We start from the raw sequence: 15,494 nt of genomic DNA on the forward strand, positions 1-15,494 counted from the left end.
TATATTTCTAGCCCGTATTAATATAATATTTTTAAAACATTTTTCATTATTGTTTTGTATTTAAGAAATAAACTTTATTGAATTATACATGCAATTTATATACGTTATTAAGATCAATCTAAAGATGCGCAAAGAGCATCAAAAGTTGTTAAATTGTTAGTCAATTTAATTCGTGATATTTACTGCGGTAGTTTAGTAGTGTTACGTTTCAAGTCTGAAGAAAATTCGGCGCGCGATTAAGAATCTACAAACGTAGTATATAAATTCATACGCAGTTATATAGAAGCACCCGAGATCTAGCTTGACCGTTACGGCATGTTCTCATCGGTATTCATTTGGTTTAAATTCTCACGGTTCAATAAGATTTGATATTTATATATGCATATATATTTACAAGTCTGATTGCAGAATACTTATCATAAAAAATACATGTCGAATTATGGTACATACTAATTATAATTTGAGCTCTTATTGCCATTTTAGCTTCTTTAGACATCTTTTCGTGTTATAATGTGAAACTGACACTCAACTTTTGCTATATGTTTAATCCCAATTGTCACGTTCGTCGACTGAGCTGACTTTGTCTATAAAAGTTGAAATGATGTTTGTGGTAATGATGACAAAACGTTTTGTGATGAGGCGCTGTTTATATTTTTGTTTCTGAATATTGAAATTGTATTCCATAATGTCGATTTTATTTTTGAAGGTATAATTTAGTGAGAATATATATACAATATACACATATTATATATAATACGTATACACACATTTTGTTGTAATTACATAAACAGTGTAAAAATATATTTTAAATTAATGTATCAATGATTCAGAAGAGTAGAAATTGCCAATTAAACAAGAAAAAGAATAAAAATAAAAATATATATTCATATTAAATATATAGATATTAAAAATAAAATAAATTGATGCTTATTATTAACACATAAATTGAAAAATTCGATATATTAGACTGATCATTTATGAATATATGTACTTTTTCCCATAATTACACAAGAAACTAGTATTATTAGTTTCTCGTGAAGAAAAGAATCTATAAAAGAAATATTAAAAATTAAAAAAGTTTTTTTAATTTAGAGTTTACAAGTCTGAAAAGATTTTAATATAAGAGTAATTCATTATCGGAATCGTACGCACGAGGAAAAGTATTCACAATATGAGAAAAAAAGACAGATCAGAAATACCCCGTAGAATCCATTTTATTTACAGTGTCTTGTTTTTTTTCTGGCTAAATTAGTGTATACTTTTAGAATTTAAAGTGAGACAGGTATAATATTTAATATTTGATGAAACCGAGAAAGAGAGTGCTAGTGCAGTCTAGTGTGGCAATAAAAAATAGATCTAATGAATCGTAGTCGCGCGCAAAACGTGACATGATTTGGAGAAAAGCGCGCGGCCCAGTGTGGGCATGCAGTGCAATACCATCTAACGGATACCGACGGAATTAGCCAGTGCGCCGGAGTGTTTTTATAGGACGCCGTGGGGCGGCGCGCAAGCGCAAACTCGCAATCGTCCGCCCTTTTCCCGCCGCGCTGTCGCTGACGACTGTCGGGCGGCCAGTAGCAGCTGACCGATGGGAGCGTTCGGAGTAGTTCCTTCTGTATTCGGCTTCGCGGTCCTCGTATTCGTGCGTGTCGCGTAAGCCCGTGTGTTTCTCGGCGTGATCCGTCAGTCGACGGTCAACGCTCGTCGCTTGCGATCTAAATAAATCAAGCCGGCGCCGAAAGAAGAAATTCACGAGAACGGCCGCATCTTCTGCGTCGATTGCGAAACTAGTGAAAGGCGCGCGACACGCGGAACGAAGACGACGACGGCCACGACGACGGGTCACGGGTGGAATTGCCACGGTCAACGGAGCGCCGGGTGAGTAGCGATCTTCGTTTCACCTTCCTCCTCTCGCTCGCGATCGCCTCGCCGATCGTCGTCGTAGACGTTAATGCGACTGGATATATTCTCGCGGCTACATATCAAGTTTTTCACGTCAGCTTTCTCCAATAAGTTTTTTTTACAACGCTCGCATAGAATCCTATTTATACATGACACGCACCAAACGGTATGTACGATCGCACGACGCTCCGCTCACGAATCCGCAACGCGCGATCAATTGTGTCACTTCGCATTTTTCGTGACATCGCACACATACGACGATGAGTACGTGCGTGCGTGCGTGCGTGCGTGCGTGCGTGCGTGCGTACTTGGGTGCGTGAAACCAGCCGCGTGCATACGAGACTTTCGCGTTCTCGCGACTCCGGGGTGACTGACACCTGATGCGTCGATGACCGTGCCATGCGTAGAAATATGGAATCCATCCGTTGAATAGCGACATGTCATGCGAAAAGATCGCGCGCCGTTTATTTTTGTCCGATGACAAAATACCGCCGCATTCCGGCGCCTTGGAAACAATCATCTGCGTTATGCAAACACGCATTTTTTTTTTTTTCGCGCGGAGGGAGGACGCGCGATCCGGAGAAAGCGTCAGATGGCGTCGCGTCCTTCCGGGGACAGTATTCGCGCGGTGAGTCGCGACTTCCTAGGCCGAAAATGCGTATTTATCGTGAACGACGCACTGAAAGTTCCACGTATTGAGGACAATTTTTGATCGAAAAAACGAATCGGGAGATTCTGATCGCACATCAATCAAAATTCTGCAGGTTATTGGCTTCCAAAAATTCCTCTCCCAGGAGAATTTTACTCAAAGTATATACAGTATACGTAATGTAGGCTAACGCCGATTTTTTTATATTGAGTACAATTTTTTTTCAAGAGAACATTTTGGAAAATAGCCTAAAATTGTAATACATTTAACCAGAAAATTCTGATTCGTCCCTTTTCAATCCGAATCCCAATTAATGCAGTCTGATCCTTTTTCCAGTGCAATCGATGATTTTGAAGATGTATTTTTTTAGCGTATTTTGCATGTTAAATGCATTCGTAAATAACATCCAAAACTGTTATTTCCGTTATTCATACATCATTTATACATTTTATATGTATATTTGATACACTTGTATACCACCACCACACACACCACCACCACCCACATTTTTATGTATTCCTCAATGCCGAAAACCAAAGTACGTCGTAAAACTAAAGTGCGTCGACGTTGCAATTTTAAATTCTAACGGGTTCGTATCTCGGTATTTTAAATTCTAACGCGCGTTAATAGAATTTTAAATTTTGACGTGCACATGATATAGGGAGAACACGTCAAATATAACTTATCAGTTAGCGTTAATCAGATTCATATCTGAGGAGGTTTCTAGAATCGAACGTAACGTGAAAACGAACATTTGTACAGTGAGCGTAAAATACTATTAATATACATGCGTATAATAATTTAATGAAAATGAGAGAAAAAGAGAGTATAAAACATTAATCCATTCTTATTATAAATATTTTTCACCGAATCTTACTTTGTTAGTTATTCACAGACTACTATTTAGCAGATTTAGCTGGTAGTGAATTTTTAGTTTTACACGGAATAGCAATACGTGTTTATTTATACTACAGAATTCTGAGACTTTGTTTTCGACGTAACTATTTTATCAGAGTTGTTTGTTTTTACCGACTTTTTGTGTGAGAACCATAAATCCTGGTAAAATTGCAGCTACGAGAAGAATCATTGATAAGTTGAAATTATCTAAATTTTAATATATAACCCCTTATTTCTTTGTTAATCAGAATTGATTGCGTCTTAATTAAAACATCGAAGCAACCTGTGAACAGTTTCTAAAATATAAACGATTGTAAATGAAGATGCGAATGAAACTTCTGGGAGCGTTAAATTAAATATAACGAAACTTTATTATTCATTTAAATTGACTTTACTTTCCTGAAGTTTGGATTCAACGTTTAATTATGAGAATAGTATTGAATATTATACACTTGCGGCAAAAGATGACGATTTTCTCGGTGGTTTTTCAGGTGGAGAATGGGAGAGGGGAAAAATGCAAATTTATTGAAGAACCTATAAGTTAAAATTAAAAATTATACGAAACGGGATTCTGGAACATACTGTGTGAACAAGATTATAATAACTGTAAGAGAAATTCTGTAGTTGAATTCTACGTAACGCTGCTAATTCCCGCGACGAGGAAATTTTGAATAAAGTTATTTTATAATATTACATTTGTATTTTGTAATTTTATGTAGATATTTGAGGCATTTTAAATATTTGTTTACAAACATTCATAGAATATATATTTCAAAACACTATTGTGCAGTTCTGAAACTAATCGATTGTACTACGGACAACTGTTTACATATAAATACATTGCCCATTAATTTTCGTTGTAATTGATCTAATTAATAATTAATTAATTTCGTGCCACGAATTAAGTTTCGTTTTAACGAGAACAACACGTCGACAATTTGTAAATTTATTACTTTATTTTGTATATTTATTAGAAACATGTATTTTTTTTAGACGTAAAAAGTTTTTAAACTTATAGTCTTATCATTTAACTTCAAAGAATAGATATACATATTTATCGCAAAAGAAAAATAGTACATTGTGTAACATGTGTGATAAGTTGTCTATTACACGACACGGGCGCGCGAGCGAGCGCTCCCTCGCGCCCGTGTCGCGCAATAGACAATTAGCACATAAGTTGCACATAGATTTTTTCCTTACGAGTGCACTGTGTTATACAATTATATAAATTCGCACGAGCGAAGCGAGTGTGACTTATGGGGTGGTGCGTGGGGCGCAGCCTCCCCCGACTAAGAAATTACAATATTAATTATTACATGTTGAAGGACACTTATACAATGGGTGCTTTCCAGCAAGGACAGAATCAGACCCTGTGTAACACAGAGAATCATTTCATTCTCGTTTAACGTAGGCAAACAACAGGGATGCAATGATTCCCTGTGTTACACAGTGTCTACTTGTGTCGTAGCTGGAAACCAGCCAATATTAGTTATGACACGTTGAAGGTACTTACAATCTTGGTAAAATGGCCCCGTTCACAAATTTCTGATCTATCGGGACGAGTATGGCCAGTATCGAAAAGTTGCTACAGGCGACGAGTAACAAAAGTCAAATGAGAACAAAGTCAACAAAGATGAAAAACGGCGCGACTCGAACGAACACCGGGCGGGCGGGCGCCAGCGTCGACGCAAGTTAGGTTTCTCTGTGTTGTTATTGGTGTTACCAGTGCTACCACCCTACCACTGCCTTGCGTTATTTAGGTTTCTCTGTGTTGTTATTCGTGCTACCAGTGCTACCACCCTACCACAGCGTTGCGTTATTTTTCATAACGCAACGCTTTTGCGAAATAACTCAACGGCTTGAGTTATTGGCTGCTATTTACCGCACACAAAAGCGTTGCAGTATAGGGCACATTACGTGCACGCGTGAGGAAAAAATAATAAATCACCGTTAGATTTCATAACTTTGTGTTAGCAAAATGCAAGTTAAAAGTTAAACGAGTTAGGGAAAATGAGATGTGCACTGTCGCGGAAACTATTCTTACGATATTAATCATACATTAATTTATCTTACTAATTTATCTCGATGGACGGTACTATGAAATGAAAGGATAGTGATCTATAAGCCAGAAGATCGCGGATTTAATTGAAAATACGTGTACTTTCATCTTACGAAACAAAAGTATTATACATTGGCATATCTTCTGTATTGTCTGAAGGAGTATCGTAAATTATTCTCGCCACGCCATAAAGTTGAGTCTGTTTTGCTGTTATAATATTGTATGCCGTACGAAAGACGCGATGAAGCTCGGACGTTACGCTAAATAAATACGTGGCACACAAACATACGCACACCGCTAACGGCACTGCGGTACGGAGTAAGTCAATATTATAAACGTAATACGGGCCGCCGAGCGAAAACAATAGCGGTCAGTCTGAGAGAAGAAGAGTGAAATAATCCAAACGGAAAACTGCCGAGTCTTTTTCCGCAGGCTTATCGGAAATGTATCTGCATTTGTATCTCCATCGTATGATTATTCCGCAAAGGAAGCGCAATTACGAAGTATATTCCACCTGATTACAGACAAGCTGTAATCGTCTTTACCGGGCTTTATCGGAGTACATCCGTCTTGCGAAACGAATTGCAGTGTTTTTCCTTTTCCGCACTACACAATTCGTCGGTTTCATTCCGATGTCGTTCTCTCGCTCGTATCGAGTCTCATACAAAATGCCAGTTTTGTATTAACAATTTTTACTTTCAAGGGAAGCCAGATATGTGTGATTCGTAAAGAAATTCAGTAACGCATTTCACGTTCCTCAGAAAATGGAAAATTATTTTCGAACATCTTTAATATCACTTCATAAAGCCAATGTATAAAGATTACCATTACATTTCCGCCTTTTATCCACGATAAAAATAATTTATTACACTTATATGTATCGCGAAAAGTTTATCGCAGTGGCTTGGGAATTATTTTTTATTGCAACATTGCCGCAACGTTTTACCTCATTACGGTTTTACACAAGCCGTGGATAAATTACGTTATTATTTTTATTATTACACATATATCGCTTATTTGTTACAACACAATTTAAAAAATATAGTTTCGCAGAAAATAAATTTTATTGTTTTGAATCATTAATTTCGAAATGCAATTTTAGAACGATAATTTTAATTGGAATCGTTATAAATTTTGAGATGCGATTTTGGAGTAAACTGATTGTTTAGCAAAGTACATATGTTCTCTTTTAAAATAGAGTACGCTCTTTCCTTTTTCTTCATGTTCTTTTCTAGTAAGCGACTCCAAGATGTCACTATTGAAGTTACTATAATAAATAAGCATTCTTATAACAAATCAGCGACACATATTACCGTAAATATGACGTTTCAAAAACTTCGTTACGTAATAAAATTTACGGTGGCATTTTAGTGTCATATACGCATAACGTGATAATATTCATCGTGAAGCGAAATTGGTATAATTGGTAGGTCAATAACACCGAAATATTATTAGCAACACAACGATAACAACGAGTGTGTGTCCTAGCTGGATACATGAAGCCTGCAAGCATACGTAACTAATTGACCCATTTAATCACACGAACAATGTGTAAAACGAAACGTTAAAACGGAACCTATCTGTGTCTCGTAGCAATTTGCTCTCGCCAGTGTTTGAATAATTTGTTTTCTGAAAATTGGAGTGTGACGAGCGCAATATATGTTGCTCTACCACTAGAGAGTAATTGCTGTAATCCATAATTGTTACGAACAGAAATACGGAAGAATCTTGTTCGTTCGGCACCTGAAAAAAAAAAGAACAGTATATATTCAAGACCCGCATTGAATTGCCCTTATCTATGCAACATCCGTTAGGTTTATCTTCGTAAGAGATTCGCGTTCATCCTATATAATTAGCTTGATTAATCTGACTTGAACGTATGATGGTAACTGGCGCTGGGAGCGTTTCCTAGGTCGTTGGAATAATGATTGCGATCGTTTCGGGGTGATATACGGAGATCAGCCGATAGCGATGAGGTAAAATAGCGATCTCGTTGGCTACGGTAGATACGGTGGATTACGGTAGCCGGCTATTTCGAATCGTTAACGCGTATACGTGAAAATCCACAGTGTCCTTGTTTCCGACGTTTGAACACGCTCTACCCGTCCATAAATCAAGACCGATCGTCGGGTCGCCACCGACGTTGTGGCACCACCGCACCGCGTCGCGTCGCCTCCGTGTGAACCGAACGACACGTTATAGCACCCCCTCGTGCATTCGCATTCGATACACGTCCACGGCACTTCTGGCGCACGCGAGGAGGGGCTGAGCCTCTCGAGGAGAAGCCCTCGGGAGATCGAGTTTGTCGAGCAACTTGTTGCGGTGACGACGACGTCTGTGTGCCTGTCCGGACGGATCGAACGTCAGCCGCGTCGTTACGTTATTGCGGCGGCAGCGGCGTAACGGTATTCCAATTCTGCGTTAACGATACCTGCCTGTCTAAATCTTATCTATGAAAGGAGTATGACGCGAGAGAGATGATGAGATACCGTAGTCCGATTATCTGAGGCACAATGAAACTGTCCATTATTCGCGCAGGCAGATAATGGTGCACCTGTTAGCCATTATCCGTGCGAAATATGTCCGAGTAATGAAGATATGAACGAAGCATTGAGTAACGAACGGTATATATATATAGACATATAATAGCGTAATATCGGAATACCGTTGACAATTAAATTCAAAAAAAGATACGAAAAATTTTTTTCACAATCCCTTTGTTCGTCAAAGAATTCGATCGATTCGCTTCGCTTGAAAATTTAATCGTCATCGGTTTGGTCAGTGGCAAGTGCGGTTTCCGTGCGGATAATTTCTCGATTATGGCTCGATTAAGCCACCGTTAAAACGATTCACGAAATGCCAATTTGTGGCAAAGAGATCGCGGACGCACAAGCCCCGGCCGACGCGACCTATACCTTGCCGCTTTGTAACTCCAAATTCTACACGCGTCGCGTATTCGCCGACGATCATTCACGGTAGTTCTCTGTTTCCGATAGTTAAACTCGATGTGCCTGCCTTACGCACATGACGTAAATCACTGGGTGCAATCTCGGTATCTCGTAATTTACGAGGTAAATGACCTCCCGCAGCACGCCAGTTGCGAGGTCGACCCCGAGTATATAGGGTGATTTGAAAAGAGGGTTACGAACTTTAAGGCTTTTGCAACGCTAAGTCTTAGTAAAAGATGAAGAACGCCTTGGTGTGAGCGTATTACACGATACTCGTTTCCACTCGGTGAGTGTTGTTTCGATGGCAGGTGCACTGCATTATTTTCTTCCGTCGTCTCGCAATCTCTTTCAATTCTCTTTCGAGTGAAGAGATTCGTGTTCTTCCGGAAATTCATGGCCATATTCGTGGCTCGTGCACAACTCTCTTTACGTTTGTTGTATAATATCGTTTCATCAGTAACGAATAATATACCTTATAGAGTATATAGGTACGCGCCGATAAAACTTGGCCGCGTAGGGAAACATTCAGCACTATTAAATGAAAAAAGTTAGAGGAAAGCAAACGGTATAATGTAAAAAAAAAAGAAGTTCTTGCTCTCATATCCTTCGTAGAAACTGTGCGGATAGAAAATAGGTCAATTTTTTGACGATTAATCAGATTTCCCGTCTCGGCGCTTTTGTCGAGGAAAAATTATTTCAGTTTCAAGCAACGAGTGTATCGTTAAATACAGACCGAACTGCGATCATAAATATCAGGTTAACGTTATAAATAGCCTTATAAATGGCGAATTTAATTAATTTTACCGAGGTTAATTAAATTCGCCGGAATTTCTCCCCCGTATATTATTCATTTTGCCCAAATTTAATTAATTTCCCGCCGATTTTTTCAGCGACCGAAATTTAAATGAAAGAAATTGGCGTTGCGGAACCTTTATGACTCGATAATGCGTGACGGAGGCTTTCCGTTCTCCGCGTTAAAATTCTTTGGAACATGCCGGCTATCGTTAAGCTCGGTTAATGAGTCGTCAACGGACGTTCGCGATGTATAGCGCATCTCTGTCAAATAGGTCATACGCGTTAAATGCACCGTTTGCCATGCGGAGGGCAGTCATGAAATATTCATCGCGACGGCGAAATCGTGACGTATTTATTTTTGAGCTCGCCGTCGGATCCCGCAAAAAATCTACCTACGTCATAACTCTGCACACTCAAGAGGTGGAAAAACACGCAGAGAAGTCCGTTTTTTCTTAACACTTGTTACATTGTTTTATGTTATAACTTGTCATTTTGATTTAATTTATCCGTATCTGCGTTTTTTTAATTTATTCCGGAAATGTACAAGTTAAAAAAAAAAATAATTACAATTTTTTTTTCATGGACTCGAAAAAAATATCTTGACAACTAAGCTTGAGTTGCGGAGTTATTAATATTAAACATAGTAATGAATTGTCAATAGCTCTTTAATTATGATTAAAAATAATTAAAAATATGAACAAGAATTATATATGTTTTATTTCCCCGACTTACAGTGAATTTACTTTAGTTTGAATTTTAATTACTTGAGATATTTTTATCTGTGTGTGCGTTTTGTGTATTTAAAAAATTATTATTTAAAGAAAAGAATGATCTCTCATTAATATTTCGTTTAAAAAAGTTTAATTTTTAATTTTTGTGTAAATTCTTGAGTTATCTTTGTATTTACAGATTTTTCAATGGTAATTTAAATCCTCTTAAGTCTTCAAAAACACAAATTATCAACTGTAATTATTTTTATTGTAACATAAAGTTATTTGTGCAACTGAAGTATTTTTTATTAAATAAATAGTGATATATTTTTTAAACGTTACACAGAGAATTGTTTTGGAGTTGTGGTTGTTCGCGGAAAAAATAAAGTCAAAGAGTTCACCTTTTATAAAGCTTTTATTAATTGCAGCAGCAAAAATGTATCAGAAATTATTTTGCGACTATTTTTTTTTCTTTAACATAACGTATGCGATTTAATGTTCAATTAACGTGATTACTGTTGTTAGTTAGACACATTAACTAAAGTCGCATTAGGAATATTCTAAGCAACGACGAAGTAGACATGAAACGCAATAACGTGTAATTGCATTCACGTTACTTAATTCGATTACGTGCACAAGACGCGCGTGCTGCGAATCGCGCATCGGAAACCAGTTTCTACTAGCAGTTTCCACTTCACTAATTTCCGTTCGAAAGTGTTCATGGTCACAGGAGAAATGTTGTTCATATACGTTACGACGGAGTGACGTTGTCTTACGCAACGAAATTTTCATTCGAGAATCGATTCGCGAGTAATGCTTCTTCAGTCAACAATGATTTAAAAGCCGCTTTTCGTATCTCGTTATTATTCGAGTCCTACTCTCACCAATCTGCACTCAATTTTCATTTTTTTGCAAAAAGATTTGTAACTCACAAGTAATCTCTACTGGTTCATGATTTATAAATTACTTATTGTTACTCCTTATTTGCTCTTTCGGATTAATGGAAAAGCTATTAGGAAAATGAACCAACAGATTGTGGTTGTAAGACATCTTGTGTAATTCGGAGTAGCCAAGGAGTTGTCTTACGTCCAAACTTTTTTAACGAATGAAAACAACCGGCGTGTTTACGACATCTGGATAAAACACGCAATCTAGATAAAAGCATTGATGTGTGAAAATCCAGCTGGCAATGTTTTACATACTTATGTCGACACATCCACGATGGAAAGGATACGTTCTCTCCCTCTCGGTGACTGATAGAAAATGGAAAATGAAACAGGATTTAAAACATATTTTATAATTGAGAAAGCCAATATAACGTCACGACATTCTTGCTGCCAAAAGTTAATTCCAAATTAAAAAAAAGCTATCCATTTTTTGTAACTTAATTGTGAAATATGACACGCGTTTCACGTGAAAAGGAACTTGCAATGGATTTGCGAATGGATTAGAGGAATGTATAACGTTAATATTCCTACGGAAATTACCGGTATATGTGTGTGAACGTATGTGGTAGCATAAAATATAAAATATCCGTTATTCGCACGAATTCATTTCGCCTGACACTCGTCAGAATGGTTTCCAAAGCAGATATTGCCGCGCCATCGCGCTGCAGAAAATGCTTTGTACGGAATTAACGTAACGGCATCAACGCGCAATATGAGACGCGGAGTTTTCTTTCTAGCGAGACACAAGACGATTCGTATTTCCTCCGGAAAGGAAGTCTCTTTTAAACGTTAATGTTATGCAAACGCAAGAGATACGACAACGACATGGCGGGCGGCAAGTTCGCTTCGTTTCTCGATCTTCTTGTAGCGTAGAGAGAGTGTCGGATTACAGATAAGACCGTAGAAGTATCGCGCTCGTTCGTTACCGTTGCGGTAATGAAATGAAAACATCAATGAGAAAGCGACTTGCGTTAACAGAGGTACTATAACGGAAAGTAACGAATGTGAGTGACATATATTACGCATGATAAATGGGAGATTATTAGTCATTAAGTTACAAAAGGCAGATAAAATTTTTGCAGGTCTTGCATTACTCTTTCGTCTAGCCAGCGCTATTTTACAAGCTACGCATGCATTGTCGTTATGAAAAACTAATTTATCCTCTTTTCCTCGACCACGAAGGCACGCGGGGAGAATAAATAAATGTCCAAATTAGCACACACGTCTCGCGAATTTCGCTTCGCCGGCGATGCAAAATTTTTGTATTTTACGTCGTCGCAACGCGGAAGTATTTTACTTTTATACGCGCGTATACATACGTACGTGGGTACACAAAGTGCGAGCACGCGGAAAAAATGTACCTAGTTGTATATAGCTATATGAATAGTCGTTGCGAGAGGTATGCAGACGAAGTTACGAACAGTTCGAGTGTTCGTAAATATTTCGGTAAACATTTTACTCTCACGCGTTTTAAGCTGTACAAACAGAGGCATGTACAGAACCTGAGAAGTTAATGTTCTTTGGAGCTTTAATTTTCGGCACGAGAGAAACACGGACATAATCCTAGATTACTCTTGTGGGTGCGAAAAAACCATGAATGCTTTTAAATTAGTAAACTAGTCGTTATATTTATATATGTATGTATTTATGTAAATTATATTTTATATTTGAAATTATTATTTTTTAAACTTCTTACTGTACTATTACAGTAAAAAATTCTTTCTGTTTTATTATTACTGTTGTTGTTGTTATTATTATTATTATAGTAATTCTTATCGTTATCTGTACGTATTTTTAATTTCTTCTTTTAAACTTGTCAGAGAGCATTTTCATAAAATCGAAAATTTGAGTGACGTTTTGCCTCAAGGAGTTAGTGAATTATTAAACGGTAAAAGTAATCTAGAGTAAAAGTGTATCCATACAGTTATAAAGAAATATAGAAGGCACTTTATATTCCTGACGGTGGAATATTTTGCGTGCAAATTCGCTTGACCTGATTAAAGTTTCATCGGAACTTTACCGGCGACTTGTGTTTACGGTCGTTGGTACAGATTTCCGCGAATGCACACTGAAATCTGCGTGAGATTCGCGCTTCATGTATACGTCGCATGTTTGCGAAGCTCCTTTGTTTTAAGATATATTTACTCGAGGCACAACCTCACACCGGGACTAGAATAATAGCTCCATACATCGCGCGATTCGAGGATTAGGATGCGCACAAGATAATCCGGAAAGCAGCTATTCGAGACATGGCGCCTTCAATCTCGACTACGGAAGAGAGGTGAAATTTTGGGATGTTTCACGAGAGTGACGAACGAGAGAAAGCCGATAAACGAAACATTGTGGGCGACATTTTAAAAATGTAAAGCAACCTGACGGGAGAAACGTGTAAAGCCAGAAAATCTCTCGCAAAATCTTATGGCTTTTGAAAATTTAGAAAGAGTGCATGGAAAATCTCGACTTTTGATAAGCATAGAATGATGAAAAATTATTACGCGAAATAATGATTCTGCATAAAAAGAAAAGATCGTTACATTCGAGACGATCTTTAACAACATTACGGGATGTCGCGAACAATAGATTTATTAGGCTCTGTTACAAGTACTGCAACGAGAGACCCAAGCTTTAGTAACGAGTGTATTGGAAAACGCAAGTTTTTAATTCTATTTGCCATTCAATTAACAGCTTAAATTAGTGTCTCGCAAAAGTTAGAGATTTATCCGTTCCTAGTTGCCGTGATTCCGCGAGATGTTTTTGCGGCACGAAAATTGGCACCATTCGCTTCGCCCTGTGGCGGCTTACGAGACCGTGATTCGATGAGCAAAAAGCGAGATAATTGGATTCTGTTCGGCACGATGGAGAATCGTCTATCGCACATTTCGTATGTTATAGGGGCGAAAACTCGGAATTGTAGCGCGCGGGGGAGATCGGACTAGAATTGCGGCGAATCTCGTTTCAGGTAACGCTTCTGTGATTTACGCTGTTAAACATGGCGTGTCACTCTCGACCACGTTCTATAGCGTTCATTATGCGCCGACCAACCGAGAGAGGAGCAAATAAAGTCTTTGACCTTAAACTCGAGTTCGAGCCAATGCTCGTGCCAACGTGTGATGTAACGCTCGATCGTTAACCTGCGCGCGGTTCCAATATCCATCCATTGCATTCGCTTGTTTGCTCCGTGCTCGACCACGCGAGACCGGATTGCAAGTCTTCTATTATGATTCGATCAACAAGGTTGTTCCGTGTTAGGAATGTCTGAAATTCACCGTTCTATTTCTAATGACTCATCTTACATATTTTTCATCAGCGCTGATAAAGACATTTCTGCGTTATTTCAGTTACAATCATTTTTCATGCTTTTTTAATAAAAGATATTTTTCAAAAATATTATTTCGGCTGCTGTTCTATATCAATGTTGTTTTTTTTATTATAAAAAATGCGGATTCCACTTCATTCGATCTGTAAAGTTGGTACGATATCTATTAATATAAAAAATGATGACATTGACTACATACAAAAAATGTGTGTGCGAAGATGGCGTATCATTTGGTGAAAGCTCATGAAATATTGAGAGTTCTGAATGTATTTTTAATAGTTCTATAGTTCCTGATAGATAAAACTAATAGTTCTGCCTTCTAAAGTGGAAAAAAAGAGAAAGTACAAACTGAGACGCCAGTTCGCGCAGCGTCTCACTTTGTCCTAGACAATTTTTGACTACAGATTCTTGTAGGATTTTGAAAAACAAACAGTTCTACATAAGTTTTAAAAAGAGTTCTGGCGATAAACAATGTTATTTTCAATTTTTAATAATATTTTAATCCAAAAATTTAATTTTCTGTAATAAAAATAAGACCCTGTCCAATTCTCGACAGTTCTGAGAGTTCTATGATAATTTTTGTGAAGCACTGAATGTATCCTAACGCTTTCCGAAGAGTTCCGACGATAAAAGTTAATTATTAATTTTTTAAACAATTTTTAATACGCGAAAATCGTACTTTTTAGGGTATATCTATGAGACGCTGTTCGAAATCTGAGAGTTCTATGAGAGATATTATACTTTTCATGTAGCTACGGATGTATTCTAACGCCTCCCGAAGAGTTCAGATGATAAAAATGATTTTTTAATTTTCTAAATAATTTTTAAGTCCCCCCCGAGAAAAGCGCTTTTCAGGGTATATGTATGAGACGCTGGTCGAAATCACAGAGTTCTATGGGAGATATTATACTTTTTGTGTAGCTATGGAGGCTATGTGAAGTTGGCCCCCCCACTATTGCAAATCTAAAAATGACCATTACCATTCGTTTGGTGGTCGTTTGGTGGTGTTTGGTAGTCCATTCCGGACGTTTGGTAGTCAAAGACATAATGAGAAATGTCAAAAAAAGAAGAACGCGCGTGAAGTTAGCCCCCACATTTCAAAAATTCGGCTTTGCAGACTGCAAATGCAATAATGACCGTAAGCATTCGTTTGGTGGTCGCTTACTGACGTTTGGTAGTCCATTCCCGACGATTGGTAGTCGAAATTATAATCGGAAATATCAAAAAAATGATATACGCGCATGAAGTTAGCCCCCCCATATCTAAAACTC

At 37.8% G+C, this 15,494-nt stretch overlaps 1 protein-coding gene across 1 annotated transcript in view; it reads right to left on the bottom strand.

The window, feature by feature from the left end:
* The window catches only part of LOC108777861 (gephyrin-like), a 3,575-nt gene extending 3,079 nt beyond the window's left edge, over nucleotides 1–496 (bottom strand). Inside the window, exon 1 of the mRNA XM_018544843.1 lies at nucleotides 476–496. Coding sequence (XP_018400345.1) covers nucleotides 476–496 — 21 coding nt within the window. The remainder of the gene's footprint in view (nucleotides 1–475) is intronic.
* Between the last annotated feature and the right edge of the window lie 14,998 nt (nucleotides 497–15,494).

This window comes from Cyphomyrmex costatus, unplaced genomic scaffold (genome assembly GCF_001594065.2).
Source record: "Cyphomyrmex costatus isolate MS0001 unplaced genomic scaffold, Ccosl1.0 scaffold474, whole genome shotgun sequence".
NCBI lineage: Eukaryota > Metazoa > Arthropoda > Insecta > Hymenoptera > Formicidae > Cyphomyrmex > Cyphomyrmex costatus.